Source organism: Engystomops pustulosus, chromosome 7 (genome assembly GCF_040894005.1).
Source record: "Engystomops pustulosus chromosome 7, aEngPut4.maternal, whole genome shotgun sequence".
NCBI lineage: Eukaryota > Metazoa > Chordata > Amphibia > Anura > Leptodactylidae > Engystomops > Engystomops pustulosus.
The window spans coordinates 99,391,564-99,416,200 of NC_092417.1; the positions used below are offsets into that span (position 1 = coordinate 99,391,564).

The 24,637-nt window shown below is 42.5% G+C and overlaps 1 protein-coding gene across 6 annotated transcripts in view; it reads right to left on the reverse strand.

The window, feature by feature from the left end:
* NUP210L (nucleoporin 210 like) overlaps positions 1 to 24,637 on the reverse strand; it is a 60,021-nt gene that overhangs the window by 27,051 nt on the left and 8,333 nt on the right. For 5 of the 6 annotated variants that reach the window (XR_011848966.1, XM_072117389.1, XM_072117390.1 and 2 more), the window contains exons 5-23: positions 9,804 to 9,897; positions 9,064 to 9,214; positions 8,798 to 8,930; positions 8,539 to 8,697; positions 8,291 to 8,359; positions 8,093 to 8,202; positions 6,886 to 7,026; positions 4,809 to 4,946; positions 4,450 to 4,605; positions 4,174 to 4,363; positions 3,514 to 3,659; positions 3,200 to 3,421; positions 2,954 to 3,127; positions 2,632 to 2,824; positions 2,109 to 2,197; positions 1,931 to 2,035; positions 1,636 to 1,737; positions 927 to 1,055; positions 718 to 845 (exon numbers count right to left, since the gene is read on the reverse strand). Coding sequence is in view for 5 of the 6 variants with exons in the window: in XM_072117389.1 (XP_071973490.1) it covers positions 718 to 845; positions 927 to 1,055; positions 1,636 to 1,737; positions 1,931 to 2,035; positions 2,109 to 2,197; positions 2,632 to 2,824; positions 2,954 to 3,127; positions 3,200 to 3,421; positions 3,514 to 3,659; positions 4,174 to 4,363; positions 4,450 to 4,605; positions 4,809 to 4,946; positions 6,886 to 7,026; positions 8,093 to 8,202; positions 8,291 to 8,359; positions 8,539 to 8,697; positions 8,798 to 8,930; positions 9,064 to 9,214; positions 9,804 to 9,897 (2,629 nt within the window). In the remaining variant the exon portion in view is untranslated. Of the gene's footprint in view, positions 1 to 717; positions 846 to 926; positions 1,056 to 1,635; positions 1,738 to 1,930; positions 2,036 to 2,108; positions 2,198 to 2,631; positions 2,825 to 2,953; positions 3,128 to 3,199; positions 3,422 to 3,513; positions 3,660 to 4,173; positions 4,364 to 4,449; positions 4,606 to 4,808; positions 4,947 to 6,885; positions 7,027 to 7,563; positions 7,693 to 8,092; positions 8,203 to 8,290; positions 8,360 to 8,538; positions 8,698 to 8,797; positions 8,931 to 9,063; positions 9,215 to 9,803; positions 9,898 to 24,637 lie in introns of those variants that run through there. The other variant, XM_072117392.1, reaches the window with a different exon arrangement.

A 24,637-nucleotide genomic window follows, 5' to 3' on the forward strand; every position in this document is an offset into this window, starting at 1 on the left:
AGTAGTTATCAACTAAACTGAGGTCCAAATGACCAAACTGACAAAACTTCTGTGTAGCTTCGCTCATAAAATCTTTTAAAATGATTTTATTGGCCTCCTCTAATCTGTTGATCAAAGGTGCCATGGCAGATAACCAGCAATCCATTTTTTTGATTCAGAACCTTTACTCTCCAAGCCTGTAGATGGGAACTCCAAAACCATGCAATTGGGAGCCCATGTCTACCATAGATCAGACATAGACTCCACCAGTGTCATCCACTCATATGTCCCAGCTACTGACATGGCCAAATATATTTTCATGTAAAAATTCTACCTATGTATTAAAATGCACTGAACATTTTTGTATGCTATATCATACCATAGTAAACCATACCTCAATCTCTAACAAATTTGAAAAAAATCAGAAGTACATTTTGTGTTCATAAGGAGTAATACTGCATCTGGTCATTATGTAATTGGTATTCTATATTGTCGAGCAGCTTTGAACTCTGCAGCCTATGTGTATGCTGTAACTCATTGCCCCCTTATTCTCTGCATAATGTTAAAATGACTTTTATTCATCAGGAGTGTGTGTAAGAGAGCCAACTAAATGGAGTAATAAACATTGTGTTCTAAATAATTGAAAGTAAGATGAGTAGGACTATATGAAATATCACAATGAAGGAAATTTTCTGTCTAAGCCAGTTAAGGATTTGGATGGGAACAACCATGTTTTACTTAAGAAAAACGATGGGGCCGGAGCTCTGGACACTTAGTTTCATTATGCCAAAATATTTGTTCAGGAACGGTGTATGAGAAAGATCCCAAACTTTGACCAAAACATCTATGGACTTTCCAACTTCCACCTGGAGAAAAAATATAAAACGGAATGTATTCTGGGTCTCTTAGTAGAAAACAAATGGAAGATAATATAATAAAAACATTACCTTATGGACCAAGTTGAGCTCCAATGCATCAATGTCAGAGATGTGGATGGTAGCAGTGGCATGATTCGCAGATAAGATGCAGAGATCAAGTACCTCCAGCGTCACAGTACCAGTATGCAGAGGCATTACCTAAGGAAAGATGGATAGAGAGTTTGGATCTGTGATTTCTATTCAACTAGAAAAGTATAAAATCAAACTAAAAGGATAGTTTAACAGTAGTGATCATATGTTGAACTCTCTCTGTCACAAGTTTTGATGCATATATGCTGGGATTTTCACTTTGTTCAGTTGAAAGACAATTATGGTAGTTATTGCAATAAAAACACACTTATTATCTGTACTACTCTTATATGTGCAGAATATGTGTAACACAGTGGGTGTAGATGCACTGTGCCACTATAGTGATTTAATTTGGGCTACTCCTGAGGGTGTTGTCTAAGTATTTCCCTGGTTGCCACCTTTAATCCCCTGTACTAAAGGTTACTATGCCAGAAGTAACCTCACTGGTAATTTACTGATGGCCAACTAATTTGGATCAAGAGATACCAGATGTATGGCAACCATATGACATGTAGCCAGAAAACCGGCTGATATCAGACATATCGATGTTCAACAAAAAATGGTATTCCATAAAAAGATGTGTGCAGGAAAGAGCTTCATAAATGGTAAAACAGATAGAGGTTAGAACTCCCTATTAGCTTCCTATTACCTTGACTGTATTTTCAGTTTCTTCATATGCAGTACTTGCAATCTGGGAATCACTCACATTCACCAGAAAATACCCCGAACCTTCAACCAAACTCAATGTTTCCTATAAAATATTGTAAATTATTGTAAATAAAATAGTGAATGTTTAAAAATCAGAAAATAACATAAAACCCAATTGTTACAACCGTAGTATTGTTGTGATGGGGATGATCAAAAAGTGCATAATTATTTTCAGTATGTGCATGGTCATAACACAGCAATATTGATATTACACAGATGAAAAGCAGACTTCTTACCACAACTTCCGGGTGATTAAATACAGTGATGTCATTTGGTAAAATGAACACATCATCAACCAGTGATAATTCCAGTGTAGTGGTAATGAGAAACGATGATGTATCCTGCAAAAAGAGGTTTATGTAACATGTCAATTCTTCTCCACAACATTGGAACTATGCTTTTGTTGTTACGTACTTGGACTTGAACCCAGGGCTTGTATCCAGCACAAGTTACAGTGATGAAAACTGTCCCTTTTATGTTCTTTACTTCTAACAGATGTTGACCTATTGGAAACAGATACTAATATATTGCATTGTCTTGCAGCCAAACCTATTTAATTATTCGTCTCTCATTGCTATATGAAAGTAGCCAGGGGAATTACATACATCTTACCAGTCCATCATGTCGTCCTGTTTTCATCAAACAACACAGTTATCCATAACTTACAGTTCTCCTAAACAAAGTTGATTGACAGCAGACAGGAACACACAAATTGTTCTGTCCATTCATGTATCTATTCTTGAACATTCAGTCATTTCAGTCTTTAGTTCTTATGTTGTTGCTATCAGTTCAATTTTTGTCCTCTTCTCATCAGTAATAACTTCTAATGTTGACCTTCTTCCCCAAACATGTATTTAAACTTCTTCTTTCTATTGAGAATAGTAAAACATACAGCCTGCACATACTGTATGTGTGCATGTAAATTCTAACCACTCACCATGTAACCATGTCTGTGCAGTGGCATCACTCCTTGATATTTCTTGCATGCCCAGGTTATGAGATAGATCAGCTATGGTCTTGTTGGAAGATGTCCAATCTATTAGCAGTGAGCTGAAGTTATCAAATCTTCGCTTGTGCTGGTCATAGATGATCATCTCTAGCTTTGTATCCCTCAACATGGACAGAGGTACCTAAATGAAAAGTACCAATAGTCTCTGTAAGTTGTAAAGAAATCGTGTTTGTCTAAGCACGTGATATGATAACCAATCTATGTAACAGTTTTCTCTATGTTTGGTGTCTATGTTGGTACCAAGACTTACAAGTTGTTTGTTATGCTTTGGTATGGGGCATGACTGAGCTCCATCAGGCACAGTGTATACCGGATGCAATGACATTCTTGCAGGAAGAGCACAAATAAGATTGACTTCTACCATTTCCACAGATGGTCTTGGATTTAGAATTCCAGGTTTATTCCCCAGTTGGAAGGTCAGAATCTGGCAATAAAGGCTTAAGGTTTATCTCTTTTATTCATTTACACATGTAGAAACATTCTGACATTCACTTACCTGTTCTCCCAGTTTAGTGCATTGGACCCGGTACATGTGTAATTTGTGTTTTGTCTTGGCGCTATCCGCAATCTGGTGAATCTGAATACTCTTCCAGTCTTGAGCAAGGAGCTCAATAAAGAAACCACTAGGTTCTGGAAGCCATGGTCTTGGCCCACCTTCGAAAACCATGACCTTGGTTGAGTGAAGTGACAGTACAGAGGTGTGTACAGGATCCACTGCCTACAGAAACAATGTCTGAGTAGTAAACAGATGAAGGTATAATTGCGATGTAGAGCAGAAAAAGATAACTATGTGGAGACTTATAAATGTACCTTAAGAGGACTATATGCAGAGAATATGGTGTTGTTATGGTATTTCCCATCCTCCGTTATTACACTGACTGTGAGTACAACATTTCCTGGGCTTTGTGCAAGTATCTTCAAGCATGTGCATGATGGAGGAGTAAACATACACATTTCTATTCAAGAAAAACAGATGATAGTTTAGAGATATATATACAAGAAAGTGGTGACATTGGCATTCAATATCTGCTATAATTCATTAAGATGAATTGCCAAAGGGAACAAATTTATAAATCCTATTGACAACATAACAGTAATCATAGAGATAATAGCTAATGAGGTGAACGTTTACCCCTTGCTTTGTCAAAATTCCCCAGCCTCTGCCAAATGTATTATTGTGCTCACCAGTTTTATTATTGAAATCTATTCTAACTACAAGTTGGTGTAGTATCTATAGTATCTAAAAAGTTGCATGTTTGATCAATCCTTAGTTTGCTGTTTTGTTGTATACAATTGGAAAATATGTAAGTTATCAGGTTTGGAAAGCCACGGAAAACCACGCCAAGGAAAACCATGCCTCTGCCAAGGTGGCCTTAATTGGCAAAGTGTCCTGAAGAAGAGCTCTTACTTCCTGATCATTGATAACTAGTGACCAATTATACATATTCATTGGAAAACAATGTATCTCACCTTCTTCTACACTGAACACTCCATCTTTGTCCATGCTGATGTGAAGTGGAAGCAGAGAACAGTTTATGAAAGGAATGCTGACACCCTCATATGTGCCATACACCACCAGAGGAATATGTATCCCCCGGCCAACTGCTGTATCAGCACTGGATGGGAGAAGCTCCAAAGATGTGACTGGCAGCACCAAAATCTGTATAAGAAATGTTTGTTTCAGTGGTCCGAAAGCACAAATATACAAATTCCATAAAACAAATTAAAAAGCCTTTGCCTACTGACATGGGTCTCTGCGCTGTGTAACTGGTTCATAATGTCATTAGCCTGGATAAGACAGTGGCCAGGTTGACCTGTTGATATGACAACACCTCTGGTGGTAACACTTGCAATATTCTTATTTGTGGATAACCAGGAGACATTTCCGCTGCCTCCCTCTACCTGGAAAAAAAAAAATGTAAACTTTTGTGTAAACATTTTAGTATATTATACATAATATAAAGAAATTATATTCATTAGAACATGGTTTGGTTATATTCTTTATCGCATAATATTTGCTTTTCAAGATATTGACTGAAAAAACAAAAAGATATTTATCTTTCAGATTATTTCTGTTGTTTTACAGAGGCGCCTGATAATCTCACCTTTACAGGATACCTATAGGATGCTTCTCTTGGACAAGTAGGGAATGTGAGTCTTTGAGGATACAGTTTAATAGGCAAGAAGATCTTTACTTCTTGTTCCTGGAAAATAGGGTTTTTAAATATCCAAAGTGGTTGATCCTGTTAATGACACAAGAAAAATGTATTAGGTAGAAGGATTTCTTGTTGGAGATAAACCCCTTTGTATGAAAAACACTGAAGTGAGTTGTAATTCTTGAAATAAAGTTTAGGTTAATTTGGCTCTGTATATATGTTACTATAACTGGATTAAATGGGGCACATTTACTAAGGGCGTGCGCCAGTTTTCTGTTGGACTTTGCACGTTCTTTTTAGTGCAAACTGCTCACACAGGTGTTTAAGAAGTCCTTTTGCTACATTTGTGTTGCACGCAACCCTTTTGGGGTGAGCTGCACTAGTCTTCATGCCACACCAATTAGGGGGTGTTCCAATGTTCAGTCAAACCATGTGCCAGATTTAACATGCAAAGTCTGACAGAATTGTATTGCACAGTCCATGTAAAAGGTGCACCAAAAAGTGGTGCACTCTGTCGGAGCAGTGCTGGGAGCGCCAGATTCATGAAGAACGTGCTGCAGAAATCCTGAAACTGCACACTACACAGGTAAACTGCATTTAGTTTAACTGCAGTTTGCAATGTTGTTTGAAATGTGCCCTAATATATTACTAACCTAGAGTGTTTGAAATGAAGGAACCAGGTTCAGGAAAGACAAACAGGACAGCGAGCCCTAAAATCAAACCCCACAAAAGGCCCCATCCTGCTTACTTGATCCACCCTAAACAGTGGCCAGTAACTGGATGACAGTCCTAGGGTAAACTTGTAATAAGACAAATAACACAATGAAGAATAGTCAACTAAATAGGTCACAACAGCAATAGCTACGAAGTACCAATAAGCAAAACCAGAAGAATAAGTCTGAACCCAGAGAGCCCCTGCGCCAGAGGTCCGCTACAAACCTCTGTCCTGCTGGAGCACAGTAGGTTAACTGTTGCTGGACCAGAGGAGAGCGGCAGAGGAGACAATGGGGCAGATTTACTTACCCGGTCCATTCGCGATCCAGCGGCGTGTTCTCTGCGGTGGATTCGGGTCTTCTGGCGATTCACTAAGGCAGTTCCTTCGACGTCCACCAGGTGTCGCTGCTGTGCCGAGGTCTGCCCGAGTTCACGATCCTATTCCTTGGGAAGGTAGGCGCGTGTCCAGCGACACTTTTTTTTTTAAATGCTGCGGTTTCTCCGAATCCGTCGGGTTTTCGTTTGGCCACGCCCCCAATTTCCGTCACGTGCACACCGGCGCCGATGCGCCACAACCCGGGGCAATTCAGGGAAAATTGGCGCAAATAGGAAATATTTGGATAACACGTCGGGATAACACGAATCGGGCCCTTAGTAAATGACCCCCAATGTGATACAATTAACTTGCACCAAACAGCAAGACAGCCAAACCTGTGTTCAAGCACAGCAGTAAAAATGATTCTTATAGATAAAATCAGCATTTTCTCAGCTGCATACCACTGACATAGGACAACGCGTGAAGGGCAAGGAAGGGATTATAAAGGGATAACATATTTGGGTCAGGAAGGGGAAAGATAAGGAAGTTTTGGTTCTAATCTCCCCTGCCTACTTGTCGGCTGTCGAAAAGCAACTTGTTGACGTCCCCTACACTGCAAAGCCAAAACCTGTAGCCGACATCAGGACAGAATCACTGACCAGGGAATTGTTGAGGCTGAAGTCACAACAAGATGGCTGGGCAGTACAAAGTCACATGTAAAAGATGTTTTAACCCTTGCCTGTCTCTCAGCTCAGCACTGCCAATAGACATGAGGCATATTCTTACTATAGACCATCATTATATTTCGTAAAAATACCCTTTTAGAATTACTATTCATTAAAACACTTTTGACAGATGTTAATTTCTCAGGAGATAGCATATACTAATTCCTGTACCTCATGAACATCACTAAATGGATACTGGTGTTCTTGCTGTATGATGCCACCATCAAGGCTTTGTTCAAAGATGAGAAAAAGGTTCTGCCTTTGATCTTACCTGAGACTTAACACCAATAAGTGAAGCATTAATTGTAGTGGTTCCAATATGGATGGCACGGACTATGTGGTATGACCCGTTTTCAGAGGAAAACAACAAACTAAAGAATTCAGAGGGAAACCGAATGCCAATCTGTAGGTTCTGTCAATAGAGCCACAAACAAAGGTTATTGTGTGAGTATAAGTGATCATACCCCCTAGGGCTCAAACAAATGAAGAGAATCCATCACCATGCTTTATTCTACCCAAGCTATCTCATATATAATGTAGGGCCCACATATACCACCCTTGCCTTTGTTTTTATTGTCCTGCTGCTCTTTCTGTGCCAAAAGTTAAAGGTGCTTAACTTTTAGCAGGCAGCTGGGGAGAGCTTTTAAAAAAGTATAAAGCTTTACTCAACTCCTCCAGCACTCCTGGTGTCCTGTGGGGTGGTGCGCTCTGGCAGCTTTCAGATGCCTGGCATGTCCATCTGTCCCTTTTTCCCAGTGCTATATCAGGTGCTGGGACAGGAGACGATTGTACGTGCCAGTCTGCCACAAAGTAGTCGGAGTGGAGCTGCTTTGCCCCAGTAAACAAAAAGGGGCTCGGCTCCGACAAACCAAGGCGTGGGACACAGGGAGCGCTGGAGGTGGGTAAAGCATTATTTTTTTTTAAAAAGACCTCCCCAGCCCACCTGCACCTGCTTTAACTTTAGAAATAAGCAAATACAGCTGAAGTGCTTCATTTCCATGATTACTGTTCTGCACTTCTGTTCTGCTGGAAAGCAAGGAGTTCTTGCATTATATTTCACCATGATGCAAAGCATCCCATCCCTGGCACTTGCCTTAATCCATGGAATCTGGCAAGGACATGGTTTGGACCAAAAAAGGGCATGTGTTATCGGTCTTAGACAATTTTAGTTAATTTCCCTCACTATGTCTACAAATGTTACCTGCTAAAGACATTAAATATATATATATATATATAATATAAGATTATATTAGAGCTTTTATTTGTCCATGAAATGACTACTAACTTGGCATAATGGACTGTACATGAATATGGCATTTAAGGAACTCTCTAAATTAAATGTTAATAAAAATGCATGACATATGTTCTATTTTACCTGGACCCAGAATGCTACTTATACTTGGCCCTATCATTATTGATCTGCTAGTTGTATTGTACAAGCCATAGTAAAAACTTTGATGAACCACTGACGTCCATACCGGAGAGGGATAGACCCCACGACTGCTTATCTTGTCATACACCTGAATGTTGACTTCATATAACTCTTCCACCTCTAGAATCCATAAATCTCCAGGGTGAATGGAGTATCCTAAGGAAAGTAGTGGAGCTGTTACATGATACATGTATTTCACTCATTTTACTCTACAGAGGGCTTTAAGAAGCTATGTGCATCATACCAAGATATCCTGGCTCTACCACACACACTGTACAGTTAGGAAGACTGGAACCATCTTGCATATGAATATCTAATACAAAGTTAAGTTAGAATTAGAATAAATTTGCATCTAATTCTCAGGAGACTTCAAAGAAAAGATAAACAATAAGAAGTGTTCGCATGGGAATACTGAAGCCAGGGATCTGTGGGATTTGGCTAATGTAATATAACCTTGCAATTACATGGAAATTGTGGATTGTATAAGGATACTCTTATGTGCAAATATAAGGTTGGCGCAGCCCAGCTGTACACCTGTTAATACAAGCGATGTTTCATCAAAGTCAGCCACAGGCAAGTTAGGGTTGCCTCCTGGAAGTACCATCTGGTTCTCCAGCTGCACAATATAATTTATTATTGGTGGATCCAACACTGCAAATACAGAAAATCAATGCTTTAGTATCTTCATTTAACATCCATTTTCAAGGTAATTTCTTTCCCACCATTGTCTCTCTAAGCAAACCCTGGGTACCTGTAACTTTACGCTCCACAAGTCGCTTCACTTGAAAGTGGACATTTGCATGAACAAGCAGAAGGACTTCACAGCATGGTGTAACAAATATCTTCTCCAGAACTAACAGGCATATAGTAGCAGCAGGTATGTTCTGCAGAAAAAAGGACATAAGTGAAAATCATGTTGCTGTAATATGATATATCTAGGGATAAATAAAAGACTGTAAAACACTCACTTCAATTGTGCCAATAAAGATCTAAATATGTAGAATCATTTGTTCTCACCTTGTAAAATTCGCCCTCTATCCGCACTTTGACAATACTGGCTCCCGTGCTAATACCTGACACTAAAACAATCTCTCCCTGTTTTCCAGCTTTTTCCATCAATGTAATGTACTCAGGAATGTAATACTGTGTCTCAGTATACCGCAGAATCCTAATGGAGGAAGACACGCAGAATATTTCAGAAAGTGTAGTGCTCTCTTAGTCTTTTTGGGGCACGTGTGATTGTGAATAGTAAACCAATTTTTAGATAAAAATTTGTAAGGAATTCAACATTTTAGGATTTTGCCATATTATTTTCTTTTCAAAAACCAAATGCTGCTTTGAACTTTATGGAATATTCCCATTTCGGCAAATAATTGTTTGTATAATAAAAAGTTATACAATTTTCCAATGTATTTTCTGTATCAATTCTTTACATTTTTCTACATCTCTGCTTGCTCTCATTACATAGAAAGCTTCAGCAGTAATCAGAGATGTGTGGTATAACGATCCACGCACTTGTGTAACTATTGTCAGATTTCTGTCCACAGGAAGTAAATATAGAAGCTTTCTATAGAATGACAGCAAAAACTGTGAAGAATTGATACAGAAAACATATTGGAAAATTGCATAACTTTTCATTGTACAAACAATAACATTTATTTGATGAATTAGGAGTCCCTCTTTAACTGACTGAAAGATATATGTTTGTAAAAAGGGAAATTAATCATACAGATACACAGTGTATGATATTTTCTTACCTAACTTTTGTTGAGGGTTCAAGGATTCCTAAAGATTCATCCATCATTACCGTCCACTGGAAGTTTATACCAGCCAGACTGCTGAAAGTGTTCCCTGTCAATCACAATGCATATCACAATGTCAGAAGCAGATAATGTTGGAGGATCATGTGCAGGATGACCAAACTGGCGATGTACAGGATGAGCAAATTCTCATCAAACCAGAGAAGTAAGATTAGTCCAGCGTCCAGGCAGAGAAACAATTTTGTAGTAAATCGTTAAAATTTCCACTTTATTTGAAAATAAATTGTTTAAAAACAGAAGAGACGCCTCATAACAAAAAGTCCGTAAACGTAGCCTTTTCACATGCTGTTAACACAGAGTATTTAAGCATTGCCGGCAAACCGGAAACAGGTTCACACATGATCACATGATATACAGCGTGTACCTAGGAACAGAAGACTCTTACAAGGTACCGCATATACTAGAGTATAAGCCGACCCGAGTATAAGCCGAGACCCCTAATTTCAACACAAAAAACTGTGAAAACCTATTGACTCGAGTATAAGCTGAGGGTGGGAAATGCATTGGTTACAGCCTCCCAGTATATAGTCTGCCAGCCCCTGTAGCATACAGCCTGCCCAACCCCTGTAGCATACAGCCTGCCCAACCCCTGTAGCATGGAGCCTGCCCAGCCCCTGTAGTAGGAAAAAAAAAATAACACTGTACTCATCTTTCCGACGTCCCCCATAGGTCCTCTTCTGTCTCAGACTGTCTCCTATGGGTGACGTCAGAAAAGTGAGTTTTGTCTTTGTTTTTAGTTGACTCGAGTATAAGCCGAGTTAGGGTTTTTGAGCACAAATTTTGTGCTGAAAAACTAGGCTTATACTCGAGTATATAAGGTAAGTTTACATTTTAATATATATATAACAAATCGTTTCTGTAGTTAAGACCTAGAGGAAATTGTGTTTTTAATGCCAGTATCCAGTATGCCTCTCGTGATTTTAGTGCCTTGGTCCAGTCTCCTCCTCTTTTGGGGCGGAATATTTTTTCTATGGGAGTGATACATAAGTGTGAGATATCACCTTTGTGTTGTTCGTGTAAATGTTTAGAAAGTCCTGACATATTGGAGTGGAATGAGCTGTTTTGTTTTTTTGCTGCTGCAATATGTTCGGAAATTCTTATTTTCAGTTTTCTAGTGGTACACCCAATATATTGTTTATCACATAATGTGCATGTGGCTAGATAAACCACATGATCGCTGTTACAGTTCATGTAAGATTTAATATTATATTGTTTATGTGTTTTTGTGGACATGAAAGAAGTAGTTTTGTGTAATAGATGACATAGATTACATCGTATGCCTCCGCATTTGTAGCTGCCTTTATATTTGAGCCATGTTTGTTGTGTGTCCTTTTGTGTCATGAACATATTGGGAGATAATAAATTGCCTAAGTTAGGTGCGTTTTTAGCTACAAATCTTACTCCTTAGCAGCATGGTTGGATAACATCTTACAACCTTTTGTGAGAAGAACTCCTGGATACATAAAGGACACATTCGAAGTGTTGAAAGCAATGGACATTATGAAATGGCAACATAATTACACATGGGTCACTTGTGATGTAGTGGGATTATATACCTGTATACCACACACATTAGCTGTTCAAGCAATTTTACATCATTTAACCTTGTACAGTAAATTTTCTAAGGAGCTCATTAATTACATTCTAGAGGTATTACTTTTTTTATTGAAAAAAATTTTTTTTTAACTTTTTTTTTTTTTTTAAATTTTTATTTTTCTAAACAAAATTCAATACAAAATGCAATATGGGTACGTGTACCTTCATATACAATATCATTACATTCGTATTTCCAATACATAAAAACATTTATCATTATAGCAGTTTAATCCCCATCCTTCCCACCCCTCCCACCCCTGGCGGCTGACAACTAACCCAAACCACAAAAGAGGCCTATAGCCTCGTTCAGGATGGAATTTATGAGTTGGAGCTATAAAAGCCCTTAATCAAACAATAAGTGCTATAAACATTATTATTCTCTAAGTCGATTAAGCCACAAATCCCTCATACTATCTCTTTTTCCACCACTTTCACGCTCCTCCTGTTTCTCTGCATAGAAGAGCGTGTCCACTCTATCTGCCCAAGCCTTCACCCTAGGTGCCTCTGTATCTTTCCAATGGTGTAGAATTCCCAATCTTGCCAAAAAGAGGCCTTTTAATATAGATGGAATACAACTCGATACGCCACAAATACCAATCTTTGATCCCAAGATACAGACCTGTAGATTCAAAGGGATACTACAGTTGAATACTACTTGCAAACTATCAAGTACACTTGTCCAATAGCGGTGTAGCTTTGGGCATCTCCACAGCATATGTACAAGATCAGCGTCTATCAGGCTGCACCTTGGGCACTTTCCTTCATCCGTTTTCCAAAAATAATTTAGCCGTTTTGGCGTCATGTGTACCCGATGTACAACAAAGATCTGGGAGATAATATGAGACATGTTCTTAATCGTATTCCTGGTCATATGCAGTGAATCCACCCACTCCTCTATTGACAAGTCTGTTATATCTTTCTGCCACTTTTTGTAGCATTCAATTGCAGGGAGTTGATTTTCATTTTTAATCATATTTTTATAAACTCTAGACATTAGACCTCTACTATTTTGGGGAGTGAACATGTCTTTTAGGAGATGCTCTTCTTGTACCAACTCCTTGTCTGGGAATCTAACACTGAAGACGTGCCTGAGTTGTGCATAAAAAAGCCAATCACCACACCTTAAACCAAAATCTATAGCCATTCTTTCAAAGGTTTTTAGACCCTCTTGATCTAGCACCTGGTGCAGAAAAAAAACCCCTTTCCCTTTCCAGAATTTTGAGGACTCCGTGCATAGCAGGGTCCATTTTGAAAATCCCCACAGTGGCGTTTTATTTAAATACCCCTTAACCCCTTTTACATTTTTTATCCTATCCCAAACCCACTGCATTAACGCAAAAATTGAATAGCCAACCTTGTGATCAAATTTCGAAAAAACCCTAGTTTCTAATAAACTCCATATATCGTAACCCAATAAACACTCATATTTCTTTTTTAAAATATATTCTACCATTACCTTATCACTATCTATGATATTTAGCCATTGTGCTGCAAGAAAATAATTATAAAAATCCGGTATGGCTAATCCACCACTATCTATTGGGGCATACAATTTCCAAAGACTTATACGGGCCATCCCCCCATTCCACAGAAGTTGCCTTAGGAGGGAGTCAAGAACAGCAAAAAATTTCCTATGGATTATTATTGGACTATTCTGGAATATAAATAATATCTGCGGCAGTACTATCATTTTAAAAATAACCACTCTCGCTGCCATGGGGAGATTCATTCTGGTCCATACTGCGATTTTCTGTTTTATCCTGACAATGAGAGGTTTTACATTAAGCTCAGTATAGTCCCCTGGCCTGTTGCTAACAATGATCCCCAGATATCGCATCTTCTCAACTACAGGGAGTTGTACGTTAGAGGGCAGTAACGGGGGGGGAGAATCTAGAGGCAAGCACAATGACTTACACCAGTTTATTCTAATGCCTGACACTTGCCAAAACTTATCTATCATATCCGAAACCACTTTTATCCCCTGCACTGGGTTATCCAAGAACAGGAGTAGGTCATCAGCATACAGCTGAATTTTGATCTCCCTCTGTCCCCATACCAACCCTCTTATGTTTTCCTCTGCCCTTATACTACATGCCAAGGGTTCCAATACCACTGCAAATAGTAAAGGAGACAGGGGGCAACCCTGCCTCGTTCCTCTGTACAGCTGCAGAGCCGCAGAGGCCTTACCATTTATACTAACCCTAGCTGTGGCGCCCCCATACAAGAGCTTCACCCACTTGATAAACTGGGAACCAAAGCCCATTTTCTCCAAAACAAGCCAAATATAGTCCCACTCGACGCGGTCAAAGGCTTTGACCGCGTCCAGTGAGACCAGTGCACGGGTACCCGTGGTCTCGCTAGGGCATTGCATACACCACCACATACGCAAGACGCTATCTCTGACCGATCTCCCTGGCATGAATCCCGACTGGTCAACGTGCACCACCGCACGCACCACCTTCTGCAAGCGAGTTGCAAGTATTTTGGCCAACAACTTATAGTCGGAATTCAGCAGGGAGATCGGTCGATATGCATCCAGGTCCGTAGGGCACTTCCCCTCCTTGAGGATCAAGATAATTATTGCCTCTCTCATCGATTGGGGCAGTAAGCCCTCAGACAGCGAGTGGTTATAGACTCTCAGTAAGAGGGGAAGTAATACCTCGGCGTACTGTAAAATTACTTCTGGTGGTAAGCCATCCGTACCCACCGCCTTGCCCTTGGGCAGATTTTTTAAGGCCACTGACATTTCTTCCTGAAACTGAGAGGGAGGTCGAGGGCTTCCCGCTCCTCCATGGATAACCTTGGAGTAGAAACATTAGACAGAATTTCCTCTATTCCCCTCTGCCCCACTCCCAGTTCGGAAGCATATATTTTCTCAAAAAAAAGCCTAAATTCCTCTCTTATCTCATCTTATGATGTCACTAGCAATCCTTTTTCCCCTTTTATTGCTCCGATTGCATTTTTCCTATCCTGACTCTTCAAAAGGTTTGACAACTTTTTCATTGACAAGTACTGCCCCAGAATAGCCCTTCGGTTTTGCCTTCTTGACTCCACAGTTGCTTTTTCCAAACAGTATTTACCGAGGCATTCCTGTGCTTCCAACCACAATTTCTTGTTCTCCTCAGTGGGGTTTTGTACGAATTTACCCTCCAGATCAATTACCTTGCCCTTTATTGATTGTATCCCCTCCACCTTTTTTCTTTTATAAAAAGATATTTGATCCTTAATCAGCCCTCTCAAGCACGCCTTCAATGTATCCCAAACAACCCTTATATCCAGCCCTCCTAAGTTTTTCTCCAGAAAAAAATTTATTTCTTCGCTCAGATCTTTATCCTCTTTTACCAAGCTAAACCAAAAGGGCTTCACCTTATAATAGGTGATTCCCTTTGATCTAAGTTTCCCTAGGGAGAACCAGACTGGGGAATGGTCCGAAAGACCTCTTGCCCCTATCGCTACCCCCTCCACAAGCTCCCTTCCATGCTCATTTGCAAGTACCAGGTCAATTCGAGAGAATGATACACACGTTTTAGAGTAGCAGGTATAGGCACGCTTCACAGGATTTCTCTCTCTCCAGATATCCTTGTACCCTAATTCCGACACCAGTCTACCAAATAAGGTAGTAGACTGCTTGGTCCTAGTATTATTCTGTTGCCTCTCTTTTTGCCTATCCAATCCTTCATTCATTACGTGGTTAAAGTCCCCTAACAAGTAAATGGGCTCCCCTTCATAGATCTGTAGTTGATTTACTATTTTCACTAGTTCGTCAACTGGTGTTACTGGCGGGAGATATATCCCCACTAACACCATTTTTATACCATTCAGGGAGGCATACAGAATAACATATCTGCCTAATGGATCAATTTTAACTTTATGCTCTTCAAAGCACACCTTTTTGTTGATCATAATGGTCACACCTCGTGCATAAGAAGAAAAAGTGGCATGGTAGTAGTGACTACACCAAGGTTTACACATCCTCTTACAATTCTCTTTTAATAGGTGCGTTTCTTGAAGGCAGATCACCTCTGGCTGATAAGAGGCACATAGGTCAAAGACAGCTTTCCTCTTCAATCTATCCCCAAGACCACGCACATTCCAAGATAATACTTTTATCATGGCAACCATAACTGTAGTAACTGATACTCCATCTTAATTGACCCTCTATTTTTCCATCCAGTTGTCAGCCGCCTAAGAAACCCTCCCCCCACCCCCTTCAACCCCTCCCAGTGTCCAGAGTAATATAACCCTAGACTCATCCTAGAGCATTTTTTTTTTAGCTGAGGGGGATAGGTCCACCCAGGAGCCTCAGATTTTTAAGACCCTCTCCACCCAATCATTCGCTGCGCTTACTTCCTCAAAAAAGTGGGCTTTGCCTTCATATAGTACCTTAAGCTTAGCTGGATACAATAGCGAGTAAGCAATTCCCTTTTCTCTCAGTCTTTTTTTCAAACTAGTATAGCTTACTCGCTTTTTCTGTACCTCCTGTGGATAGTCGGGGAACATCATTATCAGGGAATTATCAAATTTCAGATGATCCATCGTTCTTACTGCCTTCAGAATATTATCCCTGTCTCTTGGAGACAGGAGTCGGACCAACATATTCCTGGGAGAAGACCCCACTGGGCGGGCTCTAGCTGGCACCCTATGTGCTCGATCCACCAGAAATACGCCGGTGCGAACCCCCTCCGGAAAGGTGGCCACCAACCAATCTGATACAAACTTGGTAGCATCTTCGCCCTCCACACCCTCTGGGAGCCCTACAATTCGTAAATTATTCCTCCTTGAGCGGTTTTCCAAGTCTAACAATTTGGACTGGTTTTCTCGTTCATTTTTCTCTAGTTCTTGGACCTTTTTCAAAAGAACAGCAGTCGAGTCTTCCACCTTCCCCACTCGCTCCTCAACTTCCTCAGTGCTAGCCCTGAGCTTGTTAATATCTTCCCTGACTAATCCAATATCACTTTTTAGTCCACCCATCTCTTTTAACACATCTCCCACTGCCGAGAGACATTGCGTTATCTGCGCTGAAATGTCTTTAAGGGAGATATTCACGGTCCCCTCATCACTTCCTCCTATACTATCTTCGATATATGATCTGTCCATTGATACATCTGTAACCGCCTGGGTTATCACTGCGCCCTTGCCTCTTTCTCCATTCTTACTCCCCAAATTCTGTGTGGGTGCCGGGGATTGTAGATATTTCTCCATTTTTCCCTCTTTTTTTTCCCCCCCGGGAGAACCCCCTGCATCCGAAAGTCTCACTTTGGTTACATTTTTTTGCTGCTTCCTGCTCCCCATTGTGTCAAAAAATCAAATATATAAGTAGATATGTGTTCTTTTTTTTTTTTTTTTTTTTCCCTTCCCCTAAGGCTATACCAACAGTACAGTGCAATCACCTATAATCAAACAAAAAACCTATTTTCAATACATCAGTTTCCAAGAATCACCAGTGTGCTGGTTGACCAATATTAATTAATGATATAGTATCAAAACACGGTCAATAGCAGACAGAAAACAGGGAGAAGATTGTTCACCGGCCTTAAACAGGATTAGATCCAAAGCAGTGAAAGCTTCACAGGCAATATAGGGTAGAGTAAGTTAGTGGCTGTAGAGTTCAGTTAGTGAAGCAAGATAGCGCGTTGAGTTAGCACATACAATGGGAAGAGGTCGCCATAATTTAGATTCCATTCAATTGAAAGTTCTCACATCGCTTTATGGAGGTTAGTTATCGTTCAATAGCTGATGTTAGTATTATAGAGTTCGGCCTCCATCTATAACAAGCAGTGCATAGGAAAGGGGGTAGTAAGTCCGTTATAAGCAGGATTATGTCCAATACCTAACAAACTTCAAGTACAGCGCAGGTTAGTAAGAGTTAGTGGCCATGCACAATCCACTGAGAGACACAATATAGCATAGCACGATGCGTAAGGTGGTGAGATATGCACTGGCCGCAGCAAGAAAGCACTGACAGCAGATCACTGGACATCAGCACAAACACGCAATAATCTCACCACATCCGAGCGTCGCGTGAGGCGCTGCTTTCCACAAGGAGCAGGAACAGGGCAGGAGTGCAGGTATCCCCAAGGTCTGGACTGAAGACTTCACCTCGGCCGGAGTACTCCAAAAACGTCAGCTCTCAGAGTTAACCAGCAGACACAGAAGAGCCCAAACATTGAGGGGTAACAGATTGAGCCACTGCTCCATTAAACCTTCGGATCCCGTCCGCGTCAATGGGGGACAGCCTCAGTTTGTCCAAAGCTTCAGCCGGTCCGGACAGACTTTTGCAGCATCTTCACATCCATAGCGTGTATCATCTAACGATGTCCACAGTCGGAAAGACGGCTAACGTCCAGTCTTTTGGCGGCCTGTTAGCAGCTCACACATATGTTTGAGCGCGGCTGTTGTGAGCGCAGAAGCTGGATGGGAGCGTCAGCTCCTAAGCTTACCACATCCTTCCCCTCAGCTCCGTGCAGCACGCGCTACGTCATCCCGCAGCGCGCTGTACGTATCATGCTCCACCTCCCGTTTGACCCAAACTTTTAACTTTGATGGCTCGTTTTACTTCCAGCAACAAGGCTGCCCGATGGGCGCTAAATTTTCACCTACGCTGGCAAATCTATATATGTCCTGGTTTGAAGAGAAATATATTTATCATACTGATAATATGTTTGCATCAGAAATAATCTGGTACGGTCGCTATATAGACGACTGTCTATGTATATGGAAGGGTCTTAACAGTGATATACCTAAATTCATAGAATATCTTAATGCCAATCCATATAATCTAAAATTCACTTTTTCCTACTCAAACAGTTCAATTTCTTTTCTAGATATAACTTTAACTGGGGACATTTCAAAAAAATGTGTACATTAGAGATGAGCGAGCACTAAAATGCTCGGGTACTCGTTATTCGAGACGAACTTTTCCCGATGCTCGAGTGCTCGTCTCGAATAACGAACCCCATTGAAGTCAATGGGAGACTCGAGCATTTTTCAAGGGGACCAAGGCTCTGCACAGGGAAGCTTGGCCAAACACCTGGGAACCTCAGAAAAGGATGGAAACACCACGGAAATGGACAGGAAACAGCAGGGGCAGCATGCATGGATGCCTCTGAGGCTGCATAATCGCACCATTATGCCAAAATTATGGGCAACAGCATGGCCATGACAGAGTGACAGAATGAAGCTAGATAGCATCTAAAACATGCAATAATTGACCCTGACACTATAGGGGACGGCATGCAGAGGCAGCGGCAGCAGGCTAGAGAGTGGCATGGCGACATACCCTAAATGGACTCAGGCTTCAAACCAATGGGTGGCAGAGAGGAACCAAAGGAGGTGAGCAAGAAGCGCTCAAATAATATCGGTACATGATAAAAGTTTGCCAGTATATTTTGTGGATTACACAGCAGGGTGGCGACAAAGTTAACATGGAAGCCATGAAAACAACCCAAAATTCTGCCTGACACAGCTCGTTTGATAAGGGGACCATGTATGGAGGCAGTGAACTAGTAGTAGATTAAAGGTGCTGCAGTTAAAACTATGTTAGTTGGATCTTGGCATGGAGCTGGCGCTCCGCTGCCAGGCGAGCTTTCGCCAATCCAAGCCCCTGTCTCTAGGCTACTCCCCAAACAGCACTTCTAAGAACCTTTTGTATAAGATCAAGTGTAGTAGCGTTCTTATAAGTTTAGGATATGCCGGGTGAGGGGAATGTAAACAGATGCGCAAGAAGCGCTGAAATAATATCGGTAAATGATAAAAGTTTGCAAGTATATTTTGTGGATTACACAGCAGGGTGGCGACAAAGTTAACAAGTTTGATGTGGAATGCCCTGTAATAGCTCTTGGGCGGTGTGCCTTTTATCGCCTAGGCTCAGCAGTTTGAGCACCGCCTGCTGTCGCTTAGCGACGGCACTGCTGCTGTGCCTAGAGCTACCGACTGATGGCGCCATGCCCACGGATGGTAATTCGGAGGAGGAGGAGGGTTGGGAGGAGGTATAGTAGGCCTTTGAGACCTGGACCGAGGTAGGCCCCGCAATTCTCTGCGTCGGCAGTATATGACCAGCCCCAGGGTCAGACTCGGTCCCAGCCTGCACCAAGTTAAGTGTAGTAGCGTTCTTATAAGTTTGGGATATGGCGGGTGAGGGGAATGTAAACAGATGCGCAAGAAGCGGCTGATGCGCATGGAGCTGGCGCTCCGCTGCCAGGCGAGCTTTCGCCAATCCAAGCCCCTGTCTCTAGGCTACTCCCCAAACAGCACTTCTAAGAACCTTTTGTATAAGATCAAGTGTAGTAGCGTTCTTATAAGTTTAGGATATGCCAGGTGAGGGGAATGTAAACAGATGCGCAAGAAGCGCTGAAATAATATTGGTAAATGATAAAAGTTTGCCAGTATATTTTGTGGATAACACAGCAGGGTGGCGACAAAGTTAACAACTTTGATGTGGAATCCATGAAAACAACCCAAATTTCTGCCTGACACACCTCGTTTGATAAAGGGACGATGTATGGAGGCAGCTATATGGACGACTTTTGGAGGTAGCAATGGAGACAACGTGTGGAGGCTGCTATGGAGACAATTTAATTTGGATAGTGCCTGTATGTGGCAGTCCCAAAAATTTTTCAAACCAGAGGAGCAGGTAGGTGGCCCTCCAGTAAAATGGAATAGATTGAGTGCCTGTATGTGGCACTCCCAAAAATTGTTTAAAACAGAGGACCGGGTAGGTGGCCCTCCAGAAAAATTGAATAGATTGAGTGCCTGTATGTGGCACTCCCAAAAATTGTTTAAAACAGAGGACCGGGTAGGTGGCCCTCCAGAAAAATTAAATGCATAAAGTACTATAGCTAGAGCCAGTGGGCCCTGTCAAAAAATAGCCAGTTTCCTCTGCTTTACTGTACAAAGAGGAGGAGAAGGAGGAAAATGAGGAGGAGGAGGAGTGGATCAATTATTCAGGTTGAGCTTCCTTCACCTGGTGGAGATTGGAAATTATGAGAAATCCAGGCTTTATTCATCTTAATAAGCGTCAGCCTGTCAGCGCTGTCAGTCGACAGGCGTGTACGCTTATCGGTGATGATGCCACCAGCTGCACTGAAAACCCGCTCGGACAAGACGCTAGCGGCAGGGCAGGCAAGAACCTCCAAGGCGTACAGCGCCAGTTCATGCCACATGTCCAGCTTTGAAACCCAGTAGTTGTAGGGAGCTGTGTGATCATTTAGGACGATGGTATGGTCAGCTACGTACTCCCTCACCATCTTTCTGTAAAGATCAGCCCTACTCTGCCGAGACTGGGGACAGGTGACAGTGTCTTGCTGGGGTGACATAAAGCTGGCAAAAGCCTTGTAAAGCGTACCCTTGCCAGTGCTGGACAAGCTGCCTGCTCGCCTACTCTCCCTCGCTACTTGTCCCGCTGAACTACGCACTCTGCCGCTAGCGCTGTCAGAAGGGAAATACTGTTTTAGCTTGTGCACCAGGGCCTGCTGGTATTCATGCATTCTCACACTCCTTTCCTCTGCAGGGATGAGAGTGGAAAGATTTTGCTTGTACCGTGGGTCCAGGAGAGTGAACACCCAGTAATCGGTGCTGGAATAAATTCTTTGAACGCGAGGGTCACGGGATAGGCAGCCTAGCATGAAATCTGCCATATGCGCCAGAGTACCAACGCGTAAGAATTCACTCCCCTCACTGGCCTGACTGTCCATTTCCTCCTCCTCCAACTCCTCCAACTCCTCTTCTTCTGCCCATACACGCTGAACAGTGAAGGACTCAACAATGGTCCCCTCTTGTGTCTCGCCAACATTCTCCTCCTCTTCCTCCTCATCCTCCTCCACCTCCACCTCCTCCGATATGCGCTGAGAAACAGACCTGAGGGTGCTTTGGCTATCAACAAGGGAATCTTCTTCCCCCGTCTCTTGTGACGAGCGCAAAGCTTCCGACTTCATGCTGATCAGAGAGTTTTTCAACAGGCCAAGCAGCGGGATGGTGAGGCTGATGATGGCGGCATCGCCACTGACCATCTGTGTTGACTCCTCAAAGTTACTCAGCACCTGACAGATATCAGACATCCACGTCCACTCCTCATTGTAGACTTGAGGAAGCTGACTGACCTGACTACCAGTTCTGGTGGAAGTTGACATCTGGCAGTCTACAATCGCTCGGCGCTGCTGGTAAACTCTGGATAACATGGTCAGTGTTGAATTCCACCTCGTGGGCACGAATACCGAGGGGCGGCCGCCGCCATGAGGTTGCGAAAGGCCTCGGTCTCTACTAGCCTATAGGGCAGCATCTCCAGGCTAAGCAATCTGGAGATGTGCACATTAAGGGCTTGGGCGTGCGGGTGGGTTGCACTATATTTGCGTTTCCGCTCCAGCGTCTGGGGTATGGAGAGCTGAACGCTGGTGGATGCTGTGGAGGATCGTGGAGGCAACGATGGGGTTTTTGTGGCAGGGTCCTGGGCAGGGGGCTGACTATCAGCTGACACAGGGGAAGGAGCAGTGGTGTGCACGGCCGGAGGTGAACGGGCTTGTTGCCACTGAGTGGGGTGTTTAGCATTCATATGCCTGCGCATACTGGTGGTAGTTAAGCTAGTAGTGGTGGAACCCCTGCTGAGCCTGGTTTGGCAAATGTTGCACACCACAGTCCGTCGGTCATCCGGTGTTTCCTTAAAGAACCTCCAGACTTCTGAAGATCTAGCCCTCGCCGCAAGAGCCCTCGCCACGGGAGCTTCACTAGTTGACACATTTGGCGCTGATGCACCAGCTCTGGCCCTGCCTCTCCGTCTGGCCCCACCACTGCCTCTTCCAACCTGTTCTGGTCGAGGACTCTCCTCCGTCTCAGAAGCACTGTGTTCACCCGGCCTCTCAACCCAGCTTGGGTCTGTCACCTCATCATCCTCCGATCCCTCAGTCTGCTCCCCCCTCGGACTTCCTGCCCTGACAACAACTTCCCCACTGTCTGACAACCGTGTCTCCTCATCGTCGGACACCTCTTTACACACTTCCACTACGTCAAGAAGGTCATCATCACCCACAGACTGTGACTGGTGGAAAACCTGGGCATCGGAAAATTGCTCAGCAGCAACCGGACAAGTGGTTTGTGACTGTGGGAAGGGTCCAGAAAACAGTTCCTCAGAGTATGCCGGTTCAAATGCCAAATTTTCCTGGGAGGGGGCAGACTGGGGGGGAGGAGGCTGAGGTGCAGGAGCTGGAGGAGTGCCGATTTCGGTGACATGGGTGGACTGCGTGGAAGACTGACTGGTGGACAAATTGCTCGAAGCATTGTCAGCAATCCACGACATCACCTGTTCGCACTGTTCTGGCCTCAACAGTGCTCTACCACGAGTCCCAGTAACTTCAGACATGAACCTAGGGAGTGTAGCTCTGCGGCGTTCCCCTGCTCCCTCATAAGCAGGTGGTGTCTCACCCCGGCCAGGACCACGGCCTCTGACCCCTGCAGTAGTTGGACGCCCACGTCCCCGCCCTCGTCCTCTACCCCTAGCCCTCGGGTTAAACATTTTTAAAATGAGAGTTATAGCTTTAATTTTTTTTTAACTTTTTTTTGTGTTTTTTTTTTTTTTTGGTGTTTTTGAGTTTTTAAAACCAAACGATGCTATCCTATTGCTATGGCTATTTTCTAGCCAAGTATGAAAGCACACTACTATGCCAGATGAGATGACACTGAGTTATTAAACAAAATAAACGTAAAATAAAAAAGGACAAATGGCAGACTGTGCCTAATTGAAATCCAACCCCTACTAAATTTTCCCACTTCGGTCTTTGCAATGGATATGTGCGTCACTAAGCGCAAAACACAGCGGTCGCAAGTCTCACTACAAATTGCTCACAATTGGCTAGTAGATGCACTACAGCAAGTACAGCCACCAGCAGATCAACCAGAAATCAAATATATAACGCTACTGTAGGCGTAAGTAAGCCGTTTGGATTCTCCTATGGCTATTTTCTAGCCAAGTATGAAAGCACACTACTATGCCAGATGAGATGACACTGAGTTATTAAACAAAATAAACGTAAAATAAAAAAGGAAAAATGGCAGACTGTGCCTAATTGAAATCCAACCCCTACTAAATTTTCCCACTTCGGTCTTTGCAATGGATATGTGCGTCACTAAGCGCAAAACACAGCGGTCGCAAGTCTCACTACAAATTGCTCACAATTGGCTAGTAGATGCACTGCAGCAAGTACAGCCACCAGCAGATCAACCAGAAATCAAATATATAACGCTACTGTAGGCGTAAGTAAGCCGTTTGGATTCTCCTATGGCTATTTTCTAGCCAAGTATGAAAGCACACTACTATGCCAGATGAGATGACGCTGAGTTATTAAACAAAATAAACGTAAAATAAAAAAGGACAAATGGCAGACTGTGCCTAATTGAAATCCAACCCCTACTAAATTTTCCCACTTCGGTCTTTGCAATGGATATGTGCGTCACTAAGCGCAAAACACAGCGGTCGCAAGTCTCACTACAAATTGCTCACAATTGGCTAGTAGATGCACTGCAGCAAGTACAGCCACCAGCAGATCAACCAGAAATCAAATATATAACGCTACTGTAGGCGTAAGTAAGCCGTTTGGATTCTCCTATGGCTATTTTCTAGCCAAGTATGAAAGCACAATACTATGCCAGATGAGATGACACTGAGTTATTAAACAAAATAAACGTAAAATAAAAAAGGAAAAATGGCAGACTGTGCCTAATTGAAATCCAACCCCTACTAAATTTTCCCACTTCGGTCTTTGCAATGGATATGTGCGTCACTAAGCGCAAAACACAGCGGTCGCAAGTCTCACTACAAATTGCTCACAATTGGCTAGTAGATGCACTGCAGCAAGTACAGCCACCAGCAGATCAACCAGAAATCAAATATATAACGCTACTGTAGGCGTAAGTAAGCCGTTTGGATTCTCCTATGGCTATTTTCTAGCCAAGTATGAAAGCACACTACTATGCCAGATGAGATGACGCTAAGTTATTAAACAAAATAAACGTAAAATAAAAAAGGACAAATGGCAGACTGTGCCTAATTGAAATCCAACCCCTACTAAATTTTCCCACTTCGGTCTTTGCAATGGATATGTGCGTCACTAAGCGCAAAACACAGCGGTCGCAAGTCTCACTACAAATTGCTCACAATTGGCTAGTAGATGCACTGCAGCAAGTACAGC